General features: G+C 49.0%; 1 protein-coding gene across 1 annotated transcript in view; it reads left to right on the forward strand.

The window, feature by feature from the left end:
- LOC144506983 (mitogen-activated protein kinase-binding protein 1-like) overlaps nucleotides 1–21,613 on the forward strand; it is a 287,588-nt gene that overhangs the window by 5,400 nt on the left and 260,575 nt on the right. The window contains exon 2 of the mRNA XM_078233486.1: nucleotides 17,399–17,490. Within this exon, the coding sequence (XP_078089612.1) occupies nucleotides 17,399–17,490 (92 nt within the window). The remainder of the gene's footprint in view (nucleotides 1–17,398; nucleotides 17,491–21,613) is intronic.

Consider the following 21,613-nt stretch of genomic DNA (forward strand, 5'->3'; position numbering starts at 1 on the left):
GACCCATTCCAGGACCTGATGACTGAGGAAGGTGTGTTCATAACGCGGCCAAACAGATTGAGCATCAACCTGTAAATCCTTCCAACATGCACCGATGGTGGGCAGTAAAAGAGGGAGAGATTCCTGCTCGGGGAAAGAAAATTGAACCCTGTGCCATCACTACTCAAAGCTCTGGACTACAACATGCCTGTAAAAGTGTGCGTTTCCATAGAAACTTGGCCTCCCTGAGGGTTGTGAGGGGAGGGGGGTGACCTTAGGAAGGATATATTGGCCTTGGAGGGAGTGCAATGGAGGTTAAGAATGATATCCGGGGGCTTCAGGGGTTTAATTATGAGGAGAGATTCTACTAATTAGACCTGTTTTCTCTAGAATTTAGAAGGTCAAGTGGTGATCTGACCAAAGTCTTCAAGATACTAACAGGAAAAGACAGGATAGATAAAGATAAACTATTTCCACTGGGAGATCTAGAACTCGGGGGCATAGTCTAAAATTAGGGCCAGACTATTCAGGAGAGATGTTAGGAAGCAACTTCTACACACAAAGGGTGGAAGGGATTTGGAACTCTTCTCTGCAAATAGCAGTTGATGCTAGGTTAGTTGCTAATGGAAAACGTTTTAACCTCAGTCGCCTTCGTACCAAAATTGAACTCACCGGCAAAGGCCTACATGGTTTGCGGATGACTGCAGTGTCGTTGCCCAGTCTGCGCCAGGTTTGCAATCCGCTCTTGATCTCTTCAATTCTGCGCACAAGAAACTCAGTCTGTCCTTGAATGTTGACAAATCAAAACTCAGATCTCAACCCACATCCTGGTCAGTCAGTCAGTCCACCTATTGTACATGTTGAGGGAGCCACTCTGGAGTGTGTTGAGAGGGGCATAGGTTTAAGGTGAGAGGGGAGCGATACAAAGGGTTTCAGAGGGGCAATCTTTTCATACAGAGTGTGGTGAGTGTCTGGTACGAGCTGCCAGAGGCAATGGTGGAGGCAGGCGCAATTTTGTCTTTTAAAAAGCATTTAGACTTTGGTTACATGGGTAGGATGGGTATAGAGGGATATGGGCTAAATGCGGGCAATTGGGGCTAGCTTTGTGGTAAAAGTTGGGCGGCATGGACAAGTTAGGCCGAAGGGCCTGTTTCCATGCTGTAAACCTCTGTGACTCTATGGCACCGGCCATACTTTGGCAGCCACCTCTCTCAAAAGGCCACCATCGATGAGGAGACCCAACATTGGGCCAGCTTAACCATCCAGAAACTGCAGTAACAAGCGTACTGCTTCCCACCTTCTGTAAGCTCCATTATGCCCAATAACAATGTCACATTGACACATGGGGCTGCTCCACCATTGGTAACCTTTGTCTATAATGCAGTTATCTTCGACAGAGCCAGTGCACAAGCAGTGGAAGCTGCTGACTCCACGGGCATTCCTGGATGCTGCTTCTCGCTGTCAGATGTATTCCAATTTGTCCTGAACTTACATTTTGTTCTTTGGCAAATTACTGCAAGTGATGCTGTGCCCAGGTAACATATCAGTTTCAAATTTCAACCCTGGCCTGAGCTCTCTCTCAGACTGGAATAATCGATTTCCCACTTGTATCTCGGGGTGGGGGCGCGGCAGTGGGTAGGGGATGCAGCGGGGGGGGGTGGGTGGGAGCGTGGCAGTGGGTAGGGGGCGTGGCAGTGGGTAGGGGTTGCAGCGGGGTGTGGGTAGGGGGTGTGGCAGTGGGTAGGGGGCGTGGCAGGGGTAAGGGATGCACCGGGGGTGGGTGGGGCCGTGGCTGGAGGTGTGTGGGGGTGTAGCAGTGGGTAGGGGGCATGTCTGGGGATGGGTAGGGTGGAGGGAATCTTGGTGCCAGGTGATGATGCTCTGTTTTTTTCCTGTACTTTGATTTTGTGGGCACAATCCGGATGGAAGGGAACCTCATGCTTAGGGCCTAGCACATGCCAGGCGGATATTTTTTATCAATGATCCCCCCCCCCCGCCCCCCATTTCAGCACTGAACTTAGCACCAAGTGCCAGTGTCAGCCGAGATTTGTGCCAGAGTTTTATTTGAAGTGAAACCCCCTTTTTAGTTAACCTGTGGTTAGCACTGCTGCCTCACAGCGCCAGGGACCCGCGTTCGATTCCCAGCTTGGGTCACTGTCTGTGCTGAGTTTACACATTCTCCCCATGTCTGCGTGGGTTTCCTCCGGGTGCTCCGGTTTCCTCCCACAGTCTGAAAGACGTGCTGGTTAGGTGCATTGGCCGTGCTAAATTCTCCCTCAGTGTACCCAAACAGGCGCCGGAGTGTGGCGACTAGGGGATTTGCACAGTAACTTCATTGCAGTGTTAATGTAAGCCTTGCTTGTGAGAATAATACATAAACTTTACTCTTGGTGAGTCAGCAGGAAATGTCTGAATTTTCTGCTGAGTCTGATTGTGCACTAAGTCCTGAGTAACTGCTTACTCTCTCCCTCCAGTCACTTGAACTTAAGTGTGTGCTAAATAAACAGCAGTACGCTACGCTGAGCAAGAGCTGTGGAATTCATGGTTGCAGGGCATTTAACTCCAATTCATTCTTGTTGATCCCAGCCCTTCCTGGGGCGAGTTGCTGCACAGTGGTTACAAGCATTACAGAGCAAGCTATCACAATTGGAACTAACATTGTGGATTCTGGAAATGTGAAATGAGAACATTCTGCTGGGAATACTCAGCAGCTCAGGCAGCAGCTATGAAGAGAGACAGAGTTAACGTTTCAGATCTGTGGCCTTTCATCAGATTGGCTCTGGTGTCAGTTCATAGAAATCATAGAAACCCTACAGTGCAGAAGGAGGCCATTCGGCCCATCGAGTCTGCACCGACCACAATCCCACCCAGGCCCTACCCCCACATATTTTACCCGCTAATCCCTCTAACCTACGCATCTTAAGATTCTAAGGGGCAATTTTTAACCTGGCCAATCAACCTAACCCGCACATCTTTGGACTGTGGGAGGAAACCGGAGCACCCGGAGGAAACCCACGCAGACACGAGGAGAATGTGCAAACTCCACACAGACAGTGACCCGAGCCGAGAATCGAACCCAGGACCCTGGAGCTGTGAAGCAGCAGTGCTAACCACTGTGCTACCGTGCCGCCCCTGTTCTGCAAAGGTGCAGGACTGAAGCTGATGTGAACAGCAATCCAGGTGCTATTGCTGACTGTCTCACCTCCTCGAGACTGATCTTTTAAATTCATTCATGGGACGTGGGCATGGCTGGCTGGACCAGTACTTATTGCCCTCCCTAGTTGACCTTCAGAAGGTGGTGGTGAGCTGCCTTCTTGAACCGCTGCAGCCCCTGAAGTGTAGGTGCACCCCACAGTGCTGTTAGGGAGGGAATCCCAGTGACAGTGGAGGAACGACGATATACTTCCAAATCAGGATGGTGAGTGGTTGGAGGGGAACCTCCAGATGATGGTGTTCCCACTATCTGCTGCTTTTGTCCTTCGAGATGGTAGTGATCGTGGGTTTGAAAAGTGCTGTCAAAGGAACCTTGGTGAGTTCCTTCAGTGCATCTTGTAGATGGTATGCACAACTGCCACTATTCGCCGGTGGTGGAGGGGTTGAATGTTTTTGGAAAGGGTAGCAATAAGCGGGCTGCTTTGTCCTGGATGGTGCCGAGCTTCTTGAGTGTTGTTGGAGCTGCATTCATTCAGGCAAGTGGGGAGTATTCCATCACACTCCTGACTTGTGCCTTGTAGATGACGGACAGGCTTTTGGGGGTCAGAAGATGAGTTACTTGCCGCAGGATTCCCAGCCTCTGATTCTTGTAGCCACAGTATTTATATGGCTGGTCTAGTTCAATTTCTGGTCAATGGTAGCTCCAAGAATGTTGATAATGAGAGATTCAGTGATGATAATGCCATTGAATGTCAAGGGGTGATGGTTAGATCCTCTCTTGTTGCAGATGGTCATTGCCTGGCACTTGTGTGAAGCGAATGTTACTTGCTACTTGCCAGCCCAAGCTTGGATATCGTCCAAGTCTTGCTGCATTTGTAGATGAACTGCTTCATCTACAAACACAGCAGTATTTGTAGGTGAATACAAATCATCTACAAATGAATGTTGCTGAACATCGTGCAGTCATCGGTGAACATCGTGCAGTCATCGGTGAACATCCCCACTTCTGACCTTATGATGGAAGGAAGGTCATTGATGGAGCAGCTGAAGATGGGTCTAGGACACGACCCTGAGGAACTCCTGCAGTGACTCCCTGGAGCTGAGATGATTGACCTCCAACCGCCACAACCATCTTCCTGTGTGCCGGGTAAGACTTCAACCAGCGGAGAATTATCCCCCTGATTCCCATTGACTCCAGCCTTGCTAGGGCTTCTTGATGCCACACTTGGTCAAATGCTGCCTTGATGTCAAGGGCTATCACTCTCACCTCGCCTCTGGAATTTAGCTCTTTTGCCCATGTTTGAACCAAGGCTGCAATGAGTTCAGGAACTGAGTGACCCTGGTGAAACCCAAAATGGGCGTCACTGAGCAGCTTATTGCTGAGTAAGTGCCGTTTGATAGCCATGTTGATGACTCCTTCCATCACTTTACTGATGATCGAGATTAGACTGATGGGGTGGTAATTGGCCGGGTTGGATTTGTCCTGTTTCTTGTGTTCTGGGCAATTTTCCACATTGCCGGGTAGATACCAGTGTTGTAGCTGTACTGGAACAGCTGGCTAGGGGTGTAGCAGGAAATTTACTTGAGTGACGAGTGAGTCCTCCTGGCCCAAAAGCAGTGCTGTAAAAAGCACTTAGGGACTGAATCAAGTTGCTCCCGTCTCCCTTTAGTTGGCGATTTTCCCGATTCCCGGAAAACCCGGCTGGCCAGTGTTAAACTTAAATGGCTGCCCAAGGATCAGCAATGGAGCCTCATTATCGCACCCGCCAGATTCCCAAATCCACCATGGCTGAACTGAAAGTGGCTGAGATCACACCTGTCTCACTCCTAAACTTTGGAATTCCCTATCCAAACCTCTCCGCCTCTACCTCACTCTGGATTAATCCACTTGAGTCAGGTAGAATTATAATAAACCACCAACAGCTCACACTCTCTTACAATTCTCAATCTTTATGTCTAACTTAGCTTGGATAGGTGACTGGCTGATGGACAGAAGACAGAGAGTCGGGATAAATGGGTTTTTTTCTGGATGGCAAGAAGTAACTAGGTCCTTGGGCCCCAGCTATTTACAATCTGTATTAATGACTTGGATACAGGGATAGAGGGCTCTATAGCTAAATTTGCAGATGACACAAAAATAGGCAGGATAATAAGTTGCAATGACAAAATAAAAACCTTACAAATGGATATAGATAGTTTAGGAGAGTGGGCCAAAATGTGGCAGATGGAGTATAACGTGGATGAATGTGAGGTCATGCATTTTGGTTGGAAAAATGGGAAGGCGACTTATCTAAATGAGGAGAGACTTCGGGGTGCTGCGGTGCAGAGGGATCTGGGTGTCCTTGTTCATGAGTCACAGAAAACTAGCATGGAGGTACAGCAGATAATAGAGAAAGCAAATCGAATGTTGGCATTTATAGCTAAAGGAATAGAATATAAAGGTAAGGAAGTATTATTGCAACTATACAAGGCATTGGTGAGGCTGGACCTGGAGTATTGTGCACAGTTTTGGTCCCCTTATTTGAGGAAAGATGTAGTGGCATTGGAGGCAGTTCAGAGGAGGTTCACTAGATTGATTCCAGAGATGAGGGGTTTGTCGTAAGAGGAGAGATTGAACAGTTTAGGCCGATACTCTCTGGAATTTAGAAGAATGAGGGGAGATCAATTGAGGTATACAAGATGATAAAAGGTATGGATAAAGTAGACATGGAGCGGATGCTTCCTCTTGTGGGGCATTCTAGGACGAGAGGTCATAGTCTTAGGATAAGGGGCAGCAAATTTAAAACAGGGTTGAGGAGAAACTATTTCTCCCGAAGGGTTGTGAATCTGTGGATTTCGCTGCTTACAAAGTGCAATGGATGCTGGGACAATCAGTAAATTTAAGGAGGAGTTAGACAGATTTTTAATTGGTAATGGGTTAGAGGGTTGTGGGGAGAAGGCAGGAAAATGGGGATGAGGAGCATAGCAGCCATGATCGAATGGTGGAGCGGACTCGATGGGCCGAACGGTGTAATTCTGCTCCTACCTCTTATGAACTCTCTCCTCCTTTAAGACGCTCCTTCAAACCTATCTCTTTGATCAAGCTTTTGGTCGCCTGTCCCTAATATCGCCTTAGTGTGGCCCAGTGTCAGTGTTTGTCTGGTAACGCTCCAGTGAAGCACCTTTTACTGTGTTAAGGGTGCTATGGAGATGCAAGTACACCAATAGGAAACGCAGCACATGCGAGGAGAGGGATCAGGTTACAGGTGTAGTCTCTTTCTGGGGATGATATATTCCACTCAGAAAGACACGCTCCTTAAACATGAATGTGCGTGATCTCGAGGGACACTGATAGTGTGACACTGCAAGCGTGTCTCCCCTATTTTCTGTTTATTTTTATAGTGTTTGTAGTATTTTCCTTTTTAATATTAACACTTGTTACACCAAACTTGCTCGCTGTGAAGTTTGCAATTTGCCGCTTAAGTATGCTAATTAGGTTAAATTTGCACATGCAAATAGTCTGACTCACTGAAAATATTTTGGATTTGCAGTGTCCTGGAATGTAGTTTTTATTTAGTCTGGAGCGCTGCAAAGGCTTCCTTTCTCCTGTGTTCATGTCAGCATGAAACGTCTCCAGCAAGAACCCTTACTCCCGGGTTAGGTACAGGGCAAAGCATTTCTATTACATCTAATAAGCACTCCCAGCTTAGTTATGATGTGGTTTTGTTCTGAGGTGTGCTGGAGGGGAGGGTGAGATCGGAGTGGCTCAAACTAATCCACTTGAGTCAGGTAGAATCATCATAAACCACCAACAGCTCACACATTCTCTTGTAATTCCCAATCTTTGTGTCTAACTCACTTTGCTCCATCTGTTTTGACACTTCTGTTCCTTTCATTGTTTCCTGCTTTATCTCTCTGTCTATTTGCCTGTCTCTGTTCTCTCACTGTCTCTGTCTCTCCCTTTCTCTGTCTCCTTTCTCTGTGTGTCTCTCGCTCTATCTCCTCTTTCTCTGTTCTTTCTCTCTGTATCCTTTCATCTCTCTCTGTCTCTGGCTCTTTTCTCTGTCTGTGTGTGTGTGTGTGTCTCTCTCTCTGTCTCCTCTCTCTTTGTCTCCTCTCTTTCTTTCTCAGTCTGTCGCTCTCTTTTCCCTTTCTCTCTCTGTTTTTGTCTCTATCTATCTATCTCTGTCTTATTCTATCTCTATCTTTCTCTCTTTCTCACACAATTGCAAGCAAAATACTGCAGATGGTGGAAATCTGAAATTAAAAACAGAAAGTGCTGGAAAACTCCTCAGGTCTGTGGGGAGAGAAAGAGAGTTAATGTTTAGAGTCCTGTATGACTCTGTTTTGAAGCTGTCCTCTTGCCTTGCCTCTGCTCCTTCACCTCATTCATTCTTCCTTCTGTTTTTAACACCGTGTTTCTGTCTGATTCCGATGCCCGAAGCAGGCTCCAGGCTTCGGGTTCCAGCTGCTGATCCCTCCCCCAACTCAGGACCTGCCTCAGGAATCCATCATATTCAATGTGTAGATTCAACAAGTGCCAACTGATCCATTCCCCCCAGCCCTCAGTCCCCCTGCCTGGGTACGTTATTCACCGCAGACTGCGATGATCTTTCCCTCTGGGTGTTCCTTTGTGAACCTTTCTCTGGATTCCTCCTTATTGATTTCCCTCTGTTAATCTCTCTCAGGCCACAGTCCTTCAATCTCCTGCCGTAACCCAGTTCTCGAGTGCTAGGATGCATCAACTTCCCTCCACAGGAAATGACAGAAACTCCCGTGTCACTATTTCCTGGATTTCGCACATTTGCCTCATAGAATCCCGGCAGTGCAGAAGGAGGCCATTCAGCCCATCGAGTCTGGACCGACTCTCTGACAGAGTATCTTACCCAGGGCCTCTCCCCTGTCCTATCCCTGTAATCCTGCGCATTTTCCATAGCTAAGCCCCCTAACCTGCGCATCTTGGGACACTAAGGGACAACTTACCATGGCCAATCCACCTTACCTGCACATCTTGGGACTGTTGAAGGAAACCGGAGCACCCGGAGGAAACCCACGCAGTCACGGGGAGAACGTGCAGCCTCTGCGCAGACAGTAACTCGAGGCCTGGAATCGAACCCGGGTCCCTGGCACTGTGAGGCAGCAGTGCTAACCACTGTGCCACCGTGCTGCCCTCATGACCTCCGTCCTTCCAGGGCACAACTGAGGGAGTAGACGGTCCTAATCCAGCTGGCACGTTGAATGAGGTGAGGGGTGATCCACCTCCCAGCCGCCATATTGGCGGATACGGACAGGCCAAAGTAGCACTCCGGAGCCTTGAAGATGTTTTAACATTCTTTTTTAAAAAAAGGAGAGTTTGGTGACAAAAGGAGAGGAGGACTGGAGAGTGAGGGGGAAAGAGGGAGGTCTGAGCAACTCCAGCCCCAAGGATGGATGGGTGGCAATAATATTCCCAGGTATTAACAGCGCAGAAACTCGCCCAGGAGATTTGTTTATAATCCTCACAGATCTTCACCTATTCCTATTTGTCAATCACAGCTTATATTCCTTTCACTGTTGTAGACCGACCCACCCTTTGAATACATCTGTGTGTTTCCCCCACAGCTACGCCCTGTGATGTACCCAATGCGTATCCCACACACATGAGATGTCCTCCTGTTGACCCTGCACCTCTCAATAGGGAATGAACAGTTTGGGCCAGTATTCCTATTTCTCCAATTGTTACTTTGTTTTTCTCTGGTGGAGCCTGGACTGTGGGCCGCACCCCTGACAACCAGAACCACAGATTTTCAATCCTCCTTTTCTGGGACAATTCCCCTCGTTAATTCGACTGTCTTTCTATCTCTCGCCACCTGACAATGTTTCTTTCTTTATCGTTCTGCTTACTGATCACATGTCGCTCCCAGTGGTTTATAAATAATTGCAATCCAGAAGAACCATAACTCCCTCGGGGCCCTTGGCTTTCTCTCCTCATTATTTTGTACCTGTGTGTGCAGGAACCACTTTGTCAGCCAGGCCTTTGAAATTTATATGTGACAGATTTCCGGGAGAGCTGATCTTGAGTGTAGCTGAAAAGAGTGGCGTAAGACTGCCGAGGTATGATAGTCTAGTGGTTAGTTTATCGGACAAGTAAGCGAGAGGTCTGGATTAACAATCGCACCAGGGCGGCACAGTGGTTAACACTGTTGCCTCACAGCGCCAGGGACCCGGGTTTGATTCCGGCCTCGGGTGACTGTGTGGAGTTTGCACATTCTTCCCGTATCTGTTTCCTCTGGGTTTCCCCCGGGTGCTCCGGTTTCCTCCCACAGTCCGAAAGATGTGCGGGTTAGGTGGATTGGCCATGCTAAATTGCCCCTTGGTGTCAGGGGGACTAGCAGGGTAAATGCGTGCGGTTATGGGGATAGGGCCTGGGTGGGATTGTTGTCGGTGCAGACTCGATGGGCCGAATAGCCTCTGTAGGGATTCTATGATTCTAACAAATTGAATTCAGGTAGGGAAAATGCGCAGATGAAACGCTGATGTTGGTAAAAGTGACCATGAAGCTGTCGGATTGTTGTAAAACCCAACTGGTGCCTAATGCTCTTTCATGAAATAATCCTGCTCGATCTGGCCTTTGTGTGACTTCATTCCCGTATCAACCACACCTCCCAAACCGGTTTGGTAAACTCACCGTTGGAATTCCCAATCGAACCACACTGGGGCCTGGAATCTACCTTTGGGGTGGGCATCTGGGAGCGGGTACAATTTCACTCCTGGCTGAGATCACATCGTTAACGCGGTGTTACACTAGGTGGCCAGTTAAGGCCCAGTGTGAACCGCATCTACCGGTTGGGTTTGCACTGCGCGGGGGATGGGAACGTGTTGGGCTGTGGATCCAATGGGGACACAGCAGGGAGGGGGAGACCTCTCCCTGAAGGCTGTTGGGAGTTGTCGGGGAGGCTGATGGAGGGACCTGGAAGGAATCCAATAACTGTCCCTGTTCTGCAGTCATGGCCTTCGCTCTTGGTGTGCATGGAAGGTGGGAGGGCTGGCGGGTGGGCATTCTGACCCCATTTCTCCAATCAGTGCCTGGCAATCCTGGAGGAGGAGGCCAAAGCCAGATGGCAAATTCTCATGCCCAGGAATGACAAGACAAGGCTGTCCCACCTGTCCAAGAAGGCTTGGGCAGAGGTCACTACCAGGTCAGTGGACAAGATGTGGTTTGCTGCATGTGGCTACAGGGCCACTAAAGGTTCAATGGTCTCCTGTGGTCAACAAGGGAAAGTTCAATGAAGACATGGACCTGCGCAGGGAAAGGCAGTCAGATGTCCATTCCTTGGGTCGCTCAGGGGTCTGAGTGTGTATGCCAACTGGCACTGAAGCCGACCCTGCCAAGGCTGGACTGGCAACATGATTGGCCTCAGTGTATTGGAGGGTGAGGTGTAATGGCCCACTACATGCCAGGGTAGGGCCCGCTGGTTTGGACCGACAGGAAGGCAGAGCACTGATGACTTGCAGGTCGAAGCGTGACCTGTCAGAAGAAGACAAGCCACCACTCTGCGCAGCGCCGCAGAACCGGTGGGCAGTTCCAAATCTGCTGATCTACTGGAACTATAGTGCCACCGGCCAGCTCACTCCTGCGGTCGTGGTGAGGGGTGGGGGGGGGGGGGGGGGGGGGGGTCTGGGATGAAGGTAAGAGTGCAGGCCACACATGCATGTGCTGCAGGTACGGGCAACATTACAGAAGGTGAACTGCCACAGCCAGCGTGTCTATTGAAGCTCCAATGTAGGTGGCACCACGCAGCATCTCTCCACTGTCTCTGCAGCCTGCCTGCACGCAGAGTGATGGGGATGATTGAATTCACTGATCGTTTCCCTTCCTTCCATAGATAGGCCAGGAGCCGGTGACCTCGAGGACCCCCTTTAAGCTTCCAGGAAGAAATCGCTCCTGCTCCAGCGTCACGCTCTCTCTTGGGACCAGGCACAGCACAGATACTCGCATATCGGTGGGCATCAGGCCACGGGGTAGTGCGCAGTGGTGAGGGCACATTGCACTCGCTGGGGGAGGTGGCAGAGGCAGGGAGCTCCCAGGATTCCGAGCATTCTGAGTGGGAGCTTCGCGGGAGAGCAGGACTGAGTCCGAGGCAGGTGACGAGCCTCTGGAGGTTGGCAGATGCTTTATGTCCAGTGGGATGCACGGGGAGATCAGGCAGAGATCCCTGAGGGCCTGAGGGCCAAGGTGCCTGTTACTGAGGAGTCCATGTGGGACACGAACACTGTGCTGACCCTGAGCACTGGGCCTCCTCCATTGAAAGAGTAGCGACTCATGTGGAGAGACTGCTTCAGGGACACCCTCAGGGGTCACGCTTCGACCTGCAAGTCAGCAGCCCGGCTGTGACCTCTGGAGGTCACTGCCAGTGTGAAAGATAAATGAGGCACTTAGTCTCTCCGACAGGTGGCCGTCCATCAATGGTGAGCAGGGAGGTGCAAACACACCTCACACTGTTAGATGAGCTATCTGCCGTCTCTGTGGGCTCCTCTCAGAGCGCTGTGAGGACAGCAGCTCCTCTATCCCTCCTCCAGTGCCCACTGCGTCTGATGATGCCATGACATCTGAGGAGTGCCCAGTCATGGTGCAGGATGCTCCTTCCCAGCCAGAGCCAACTCAGGCACTGTTTTCTGTGGCGGGGGTGGGGGGGTAGGGGAGGGGCGGTGCACCAAAACACAGCACCCACATTGCCAGTGGGGGTGGAAGCACCAAGACACAGCACCCACAGATGTGTGTTTAAGGCACATTTAGCACAACAGGAGTGTGTCACAGGTGACAGCATTTGTGTTCATGGCTTTGAGTTTTGTGTTGGATTTATAGGTTTGTATACTGTGCTTATTTTAGCCACATAATCATTTTCCTCAATGATATCTATGAACGGTCTGTTTGAAACACCAATGACCCTCTGTCAATGAAATGACCCGGTCTTGGTTTTCCGCACCTTGATCAATGATATGACTGAACTGGAATGAGCCACTTGATGGAATAGTATATTTTAAAACTACTTCCTGTGGGCAGGTTTATTTTTCCTCTTTTTCTGTTCCCCTGTTCAGTGGTCTTACACCTTCTTCTAACAGCAGCAGAAGCTGGGCTCACTGCTGTGAGCTGTCACATTCCAGTGGAGAGCTTTCCCCAAGCAGTGTGTGAGCCTGGGTTCTGTGTGCAGGCAGACAGCTGAGGGAAGTCCAGGGGAAAGTAACAAGTTCAAGGTCTGTACGGTAGGCCTTCAAGGTCTGGGCGGCACGGTAGCACAGTGGTTAGCACTGCTGCTTCACAGCTCCAGGGACCTGGGTTCGATTCCCGGCTTGGGTCACTGTCTGTGTGGAATTTGCACATCCTTCTCGTGTCTGCGTGGGTTTCCTCCGGGTGCTCCGGTTTCCTCCCACAGTCCAAAGATGTGCGGGTTAGGTTGATTGGCCATGCTAAAAATTGCCCCTTAGTGTCCTGAGATGTGTAGGTTAGAGGGATTAGCAGGTAAATATGTAGGGATATGGGGGTAAGGCCTGGGTGGGATTGTGGTCGGTGCGGACTCGATGGACCAAATGGCCTCTTTCTGCACTGTAGGGTTTCTATGATTCTATGATTGTGTGGAAGGTATGAGATTTACTAATGGGCAAATGGCTCATATGCCATGGTTAGTCAATGGTGTATTTAACAGGGCCTAGAGTCATCCTGATTAAGTGTCTCTCATAGATTCCCTACAGTGCAGTAGGAGGCCATTTGGCCCATCGAGTCTGCACCGACCACAATCCCACCCAGGTCCTATCTCCATAACCCCATGCATTTACCCTAGCTAATCCACCTGACAGTAAGGGTCAATTTAGAGTGGCCAATCCACCTAACCCGCACATCTTTGGGACTGTGGGAGGAAACCGGAGCACCCAGAGGACACCCACGCAGACACGGGGAGAATGTGCAAACTCCACACAGACAGCGACCCGAGCCGGGAATTGAACCCGGGTCTGTGGCGCTCTGAGGCAGCAGTGCTAGCCACAGTGCTAGCCACTGTGCCACGGTGCTGACGGATCACTGTACGTTCTCCTGATGTGTGGTGGAGAGTGGGAGCTCAGTGAACCGTGTTAGCCCTGGGGACATGCCAACAGCTGTAGATGATAGTTCTACTCCTTAGCAGGCCAACTTGTCAGTCCTGGGTGAGAGCAGCCCTCATTACCATCACTGAATGTATTGTTACCATGGTGATTTGATTTATTATCGTCACATGTATTAGTATACAGTGAAAAGTATTGTTTCTTGTGCACTATACAGACAAAGCATACCATTCATAGAGAAGGAAAGGAGAGAGTGCAGAATGTAATGTTACAGCCATAGCTCGGGTGCAAAGAAAGACCAACTTGATGCAAGGTAAGCCCTTTCAAAAGGCAGCAGGAAAGAAGCTGATCTTGAGTTGGTTGACTGAATGGCGATGCCTGTGTCTCAAGTCCTCAAGTGTCTAGTTTTTTTCTCCCCCAGAAAGAAATTTGTTGCTCTTGTAGCCTGTCTCACAGCGGTTTGGGAATTCTCGATTGTTGTATTCGGTAACTGGGTTGGGTGGAATTATTGAGTAAGAGTTTTAACAACACCAGGTTAAAGTCCAACGGGTTTATTTGGTAGCAAATGCCATTAGCTTTCGGAGCGCTGCTCCTTCGTCAGATGGAGTGGAAATCTGCTCTCAAACAGGGCATATAGAGACACAAAATCAAGTTACAGAATACTGATTAGAATGCGAATCTCTACAGCCAACCAGGTCTTAAAGATACAGACAATGTGAGTGGAGGGAGCATTAAGCACAGGTTAAAGAGATGTGTATTGTCTCCAGACAGGACAGCCAGTGAGATTCTGCAAGTCCAGGAGGCAAGCTGTGGGGGTTACTGATAGTGAGAACAGTCTTGCCTGGTGATTGTCGAGGTTGTCTACCTGATATGCTGCAGGAAAGGATGTCCCGAGGCATGGTACATTGGGGAAACCATGCAGACGCTACGACAGCGGATGAATGAACACCGCTCGACAATCACCAGGCAAGACTGTTCTCTTCCTGTGGGGGAGCACTTCACCGGTCATGGGCATTCAGCCTCTGATCTTCGGATAAGCGTTCTCCAAGGCGGCCTTCACGACACACGACAGCGCAGAGTCGCTGAGCAGAGACTGATAGCCAAGTTCCGCACACATGAGGACGGCCTAACCCGGGATGTTGGCTTTATGTCACACTATTAGTACCCCCACAGCTTGCCTCCTGGACTTGCTGAATCTCACTGGCTGTCCTGTCTGGAGACAATACACATCTCTTTAACCTGTGCTTAATGCTCCCTCCACTCACATTGTCTGTACCTTTAAGGCCTGGCTGGCTGTAGGGATTCACATTCTAATCAGTATTCTGTAACTTGATTTTGTGTCTCTGTGCACTGTTTGAGAGCAGATTCCAGTCCATCTGACGAAGGAGCAGCGCTCCGGAAGCTAATGGCATTTGCTACCAAATAAACCTGTTGGACTTTAACCTGGTGTTAAAACTCTTACTGTATTTACTCCAGTCCAACGCCGGCATCTCCACATTATGACTACCGTTGGAATTATTGAGGTAGATTCCTCTCACCTCCAATCACAAGGCCTCCTAGGAAGGCAGCCCTTAATGTGCTGAGGAATTTGGAGATGTGACATCGTCTTCTGAACACATCTTTTGGTGACGCTGCTTGCGGTTCTGAATAATAACATGCATTTTTGCACAGCTGTTAATGGGATAAAATGTCCCAAGGTGCTTCGTTAGGAGCATGATTCGAATAAAACTGATCCTCAGCCCATGAGGAGTGATTTTTTTAAAAGGGGAAGGTTTTAAGCAGCTTCTTAAAGGAGAGAGAGGTGGAGATGTTTAGGGTGGGAATTTTAGAGTGAGGGCCTAGATAACTAGGTTCATCCATAATCCATCTCGGCCTCCTCCAGAGGATCCCGGCCTGACAGATGTCAGCCAATTCAATGCACTTCACATGATGTCAAGAAATGGCTGAAGGATACTGCAAAGGCTATGGACCCTGATAATATTCCAGTAATAGTACTGAAGACTTGTGCTCCAGAACTAGCTGCTCCCCTAGCCAAGCTCTTCCAGTACAGCTACAGCACTGGTATCTACCCGGCAATGTGGAAAGTTGCTGAGATATGTCCTGTACACAAAAATCAGGACAAATCCAACCCAGCCAATAACCGCCCCATCAGTCTACTCTCGATCATCAGTAAAGTGATGGAAAGGATCATCAACAGTGTTAGCAGCACCTGCTCAGTGACGCCCAGTTTGGGTTTCGCCAGGGTCACTCAGCTCCTGACCTCATTACAGCCTTGGTTCAAACATGGACAAAAGAGCTGAATTCCAGAGGTGAGGTGAGAGTGACAGCCCTTGACATCAAGGTAGCATTTGACCGAGTGTGGCATCAAGGAGCCCTAGCGAAACTGGAGTCAGTGGGAATCAGGGGGAAAACTCTCTGCTGGTTGGGGGTCATACCTGGCACAAAGATTGTAGTGATTGGAGGTCAATCATCTCAGCTCCCAGGGTATTTCTGAAGGAGTTCCTCAGGATGGTGTCCTGGGCCCAACCATCTTCAACTGCTTCATCAATGACCTTCCTCCCACCATAAGGTCAGAAGTGGGAATGTTCGCCAATGATTGCATGATGTTCAGCACCATTCACCATCCTCAGACACTGAAACAGTCCATGTCCAAATGCAGCCAGACCTGGACAACATTCGGGTATGGGCAGTTAAGTGACAAGTAACGGTGCAGACTCGATGGGCCGAATGGCCTCTTTCTGTGCTGTAGGGATTCTATGATTTCTAACATTCACGCCACACAAGTGCCAGGCAATGACTATCTCCAACATGAGAGAGTCCTATCATCACCTCTTGACATTCAATGGCATTACCATCACCGAATCCCTCATTGTCAGCATCTTGGGGTTTACTATTGACCAGAAACTGAACTGGATCAGTCATATAAATACTGTGGCTAAAAGGGGAGGTCAGAATTCTGCTGCAATTGATTCACCTCCTCAGAATCTGTCCACAACCTACAAGGCACACGTCAGGAGTGTGATGGAATACTTTTCACTACCCAGGATGAGCGCAGCTCCAACACTCAGGAAGGTCGACACCATCCAGGACAAAGCAGCCCCGCTTGATTGGCACCCCATCCACTGCCTTAAACATTCACTCCCTCCACCTCCAATGTACGGTGGCAGCAGTGTGTACCATCTACAAGGCGCACTGCAGCAACTCACCAAGGCTCCTTCGACTGTGCCTTCCAAACCCGTGACCGCTACCACCTAGAAGGAAGAAAGCAGCAGATACATGGGAACACCACCGCCTGGAGGCTCCCCTCCAAGCCACTCATAATCCTGCTTTGGAAATATATCGCTCTTCCTTCACTGTCACTGGGTCAAAATCCTGGGACTCCCTCCCTAACAGCATTGGGGTTATACCCACACCGGATTGACTGCAACGATTCAAGAAGGTGGCTGATCAGCACCTTCTCAAGGGCAATTAGGCATGGGCAATAAATGCTGGCATCGCCCCATCCTGTCAAACAATTTAAAAAACCGAAAACAGCCAGTGATGAAGCGATGGTCAGAATTACAGGACGCAGAGTTTTTGGATAGTTATCAGACTGAAGGAGATTACGGAATGAGGCTCGGAATGATTTGGACATGTTTATCAGAATGTTAAAATCAAAGTGTTTGGGAATGGGGAACCATCATTGGTCAGCAAGCACGGGGGTAATGTGCGATTGGGTATGAGTTAGAACAAAGGGGGAATTTTTCCTTCCCGCCCATCATGGGAATTGTAGTGGGGGGTGGGGGTGGAGGGGGGGTGGACCATGCAAAAGTCTGTTGACCTTGGGTGGGATTTTCCGGTTTTGGGTTGAACGTGGCCACATTATCCCGCCCAAAGTGTTTGGGAACAGGGAACCATTGCCAGTCAGCAAACACAGGGTGATGTGTGAATGGGTATGAGGTAGGACACAGCAGTAGGATTTGAAATGAGCCCACATTTACAGAGAGTGGGAGATAGGACACCAGTCAGTAAGCTGCTGGCCTTGTGGCCAATGTGGTTCTTCCGTGATTTCTTTATTTCCCTCGTTGATGTCTTCTCCAACACAACAGAGCCCCATGTGACTCCCCACATGCACTGGCACTGATCAGCAGGGCTGATTGATGGGTTTGCCCAGGTTCTTTGGATCTGGGATTGGTTTTCCAATTCTCAATGAGCTGTATTTCTCTCTGTGCAGGTGGTTCTGGAGAAGGTGCTGGGAATCACTGTCTCTGGAAGTAGGGGACTTGCGTGTGACCCGAAGACAGGACTCGTAGCCTATCCGTCAGGGTGAGTAGATGTTCACGTGGAGAATTTCCCTCTTTCACTGGGTTTGTACGCAATGTTGGTATCTAAACAAAGACCCAGTAGATTGGGAAGCTAAATGCATTGGATTTGATGGTGATCTAAAGTTGCATGTATAACTGATGTATTGATATATGAATTTGAATGCAGAGATTGCTGCAGTTTAGTGGCTGTACCCAGGTATTAGGGGAAGAACGTTAATGAGCAACTTAACCTGTGTGTGACCCATCTCACAGGTTGCAGAGAGATAGTGGTCAATGCTTGATGATCCCAGCAAGGAGGGGAAAGGAGATATGAAAGCAATGAAACTTTTGGCCATTTCTGTGCTAAACCTTGACCCTGGAAATAGGCAGCTCCATAGCCCCTAGAATGATGTGTCCAAGGGGGCTGTTCCAACGATTTTGAAAAGCCAAAGGCTCAATATGTTCTTACTCAGGGCTGTTGCAAACTATTGTTTCCACGATGCTGTCGGCACAACTTTAAAAGCAACATGATTTATATATGGAATGTATCCATGTGATGTAAGCAATTGGAACAAATAGATGTTTCTAACACATACACACACACGCATAGATACGTACAGGGGCTAAATATTGAAATTAAGCTGAAGAGTATTTCAGTTCACTTAGGCCTCACTGTCTGGAATTGTTTATTCAGCGAGGTGAGGGTTATCTGATGTGTAGCTATGCACTATTCCTGTTTAGTTGCAAGTGAGGAAAAATAATTCAATTCTATTCTTTCAGATAGACAGTTGTCACAGATTCCAATTATTCTGGATGTGTATATGTACTTGTGGGTGTCCATGTGCATATGCATGTGCCATGTGTGTGTCCATGTGCGTCCATCCATGTATGTGTGTCCATGTATGTATGCACCCATGTGTGTTTCTGTGTGTCTGTATGTGTGTATGTGTATGTATCCGTGTGTGTTTTGTGTGTGTGTGTGTCCATGTGTGGGTGTCTGTGTGTGTATCCATGTGTGTGTGTGTGTCCATATGTCTGTGTCTGTATGTCTGTGCATGTGTCCGTGTGTGTGTATCCGCATGTGTGTGTGCCTGCATGTGTGTATATCTGTCAGTGTGTGTGTATGTGGCCTTGTATTTCTGTGTCCTTGCATGTGCATGTCCATGTATGTGCGTGTATTGAGTAATTGAGGTAATAAGCTCACCTCCCATTGCTGTCCAGAATTTGTTCTGTTTCTCTGAAATACCAGTTGCCTACACTCCACACAGTCGTTCTGTGTACGGCTGGATTTTCAATTGCCAGTCGGGGTGAGAGCGGATGTGGGTGCGATTTGAAAATTGTGTTTCAGAAGAGAGGAACTTGGACCTTTCCACCTCTGGGACAGTTTGCTATATTAAACCTGCTTACCGCCAATTAATGCCCCTCTTGGTCTTTTAAGGAGCTTGTTGAGAGCTTTGTCCAGAGCAAAATGGGGTTTCTGATCTATTTCTGGACCAAGCCGAACAGTTTGGTATATATCAGTGCATCACTGTCAGCTCACCACAGGGCAAAATAAAGTTTCTTTCAACTGGTAGTTACTCGTGAAATTTGAAGGGTCAACAAACATTGAGTCAAGCGCTTTACCTCAACTTGGCACCAGGACCATATTGCGCCTTCTGGCCCTCTAGGATTTGCCTTTTCTTCTCAGCAAGGCTGAAGCAGTCCCCAATATGGCTGCTGCCTGCATTTGCCGCTAGCGTCAAGCAGAGGGCTCCCCTCCTTCCTGGAGCAGCTGATGTTTCTAATTGGGAGCTGAGTACCTCCTACCCAATCAGCCCCAATGACATTTAAAAGAAGTGTTGCCAGAGTTCAAGCGTGGGGTTAGAATCTGGAATTCATCCAGGTGTTGGGTTCCTGACCCGCTTTGCTAATCTGGCCCCCTGTGTTTGCCTCTTTGTCCCTCTCTTTCCAGTCATCTCCAGTGCCATCTTTACCTCTTTATTTTCCTCTTCATCTTTTACCTGTAAGTTGAGAATGGTTGACAACCATGGGGAGGTTGGGAAACACACTTAGCCCCGCAGGTTGATCATTTGAAAACGCTGACTTTTATTCCGGGCACGTTTCAGAAGAGGGATCAGTCTTGAGAGGCTCCTAATTCTGAGAAGTCATGACCAATGAAATCAAAGACGTTATTGCCTACAAAATGGCCGCTGTGGGCATGCAGTGTGGATGTGAGTTGATTGCATTTGTGGATAAGATGGAATGACTGACTTCCTGCCGTAAGAAAATGAGCAACGAAGATCAAAAATGTTACAAAAATGCATCTGTTGGAAGCCACTGGCCCAGTTCTGAGAATAAATGTTAAGGGAAGCCCTCCAGCGAGAAAGTTTAGGAAACCTCTTTCCACACTGGGAGTGCATTGGCTCAGGTACAGGTGGGGCTAAAGTTGCGTCAGTGCCTGGTGGACAGATATGTCATCATCTATCCAAATTCCGTGTCGCACACCCAGTGATGTTTGCAATAATTTGCCTGCAGTGCGGCTAAAGTTGACTGGCTTAGGGGTTTGAAAAAAGGGCGGCATGGACAAGTTGGGCTGAAGGGCCTGTTTCCATGCTGTAAACCTCTATGACTCTATGGCATCACTGAGGATTTGCTCAGCTGGAGTTGTTTTTCTAATCAGCGAGTCCATGTCAATGGGAAATAAACCAATTTTCGGAGAAGGAGGTCAAAAGTCCAACTTTGCTGCATTCTTGTGAACATGTGACATTTGCCTCACTTTGCCGTGGTGTCGGCTGTCACTCGCCGAGGTCTCCCAACTGCCTCAGCACTGCCAACTCCTGCTGGTGACACTCCCGAGTTGCTGGGCCTCTGATTGGGCCAGCGGAGCTGCTGTCTGTGCGAAGTCTGCACGTTCCCCTCGTGTCTGCAGGGGTTTCCTCCGGGTTGATCATAGAATCCCTACAGTGCAGAAGGAGGCCATTTGGCCCATTGAGCCTACACTGACAACAATCCCACCCAGGCCCTATTCCCTTAACCCCACATATTTACCCTGCTAATCCACTGACTCTAAGGGGCAATTTAGCATGGCCAGTCCACCTAACCTGCACATCTTTGGAGTGTAGCAGGAAACCAGAGCACTTGGAGGAAACCCACGCAGACATGGGGAGAAGGTGCAAACTCCACACAGACAGTGACCCGAGACTGGAATTGAACCTAGGTCCCTGGAGCTGTGAGGCAGCAGCGCTACCCACTGTGCCACTCTGCCGCCCAGTTTCCCGGATGGTCCAGTTTCCTCCCACAGTCTAAAAGAAGTGCTAGTTAGGCGTATTGGCCATGCTGAATTCCCCCTCAGTGTAACCCGAACAGATGCCGGAGTGTGGCGACTAGGGAATTTTCACAGTAACTTCATTGCAGTGTTAATGTAAGCCTACTTGTGACACAAATAAATAAACTCAAACATAATTGGACAGAGGGCCGGGCAGTAGCCAATTTGGAGGCTGTGATTGGTAAGGTCACCGAGCCAGCGCTGGCCAGGGGACCACAGGACCCTCACTTAGTTCTGACGTTGAGGTCCTCAGTGAAGCCTTGTGCTAAAATCTGGCCTGTAGCTTCCATCCAGGCTCAAGAGGAAGGATTTCCCTTTGCTTGGCATTAAGCTGGAGTGTTGCCCTCACGCCAGTCTTAGCATCAGCTGAAGAGTAGGATTGAGATTGGTGGAGGAGGTAGGGAATGGAGAGGTGTCTTATTAATGTTATCCAAAGCACTGGGTTCAAACATTTACATTGACAGTCAGAGATTAGATTGGGGGGAAACACAAAACTCCCTCCACCGCCAACCCTGACACAAACATCATAAAAACACAACGCAAGAGTTTCAGTGAAATAAAAATAGAAGGGGCTGGATTTTCCAGCCCTTCCCGCTTGTAGGATCTTGACCAACCTGCAGCCGGCAAACAACACAAAACACTGTTGACATCGGCAGGACTGGGAGATCCCACCACCATCCAATGGTGAGCTGCCTCTGCCGCTGGAAAATCCACCACGAAAGGGACAGAAAGATCCCATCCAAAGTGCTGGAAAAACTTAGCTGCTCCGGCAGCATCTGCGGAGAGAGAAACTGAGTTAACATCCCAAGTCCAGAGCGACCCTTCTCCAGGGAAGAGTTTT

The sequence above is a fragment of the Mustelus asterias genome, chromosome 18 (assembly GCF_964213995.1).
Source record: "Mustelus asterias chromosome 18, sMusAst1.hap1.1, whole genome shotgun sequence".
In the NCBI taxonomy this organism is placed as follows: Eukaryota; Metazoa; Chordata; class Chondrichthyes; order Carcharhiniformes; family Triakidae; genus Mustelus; species Mustelus asterias.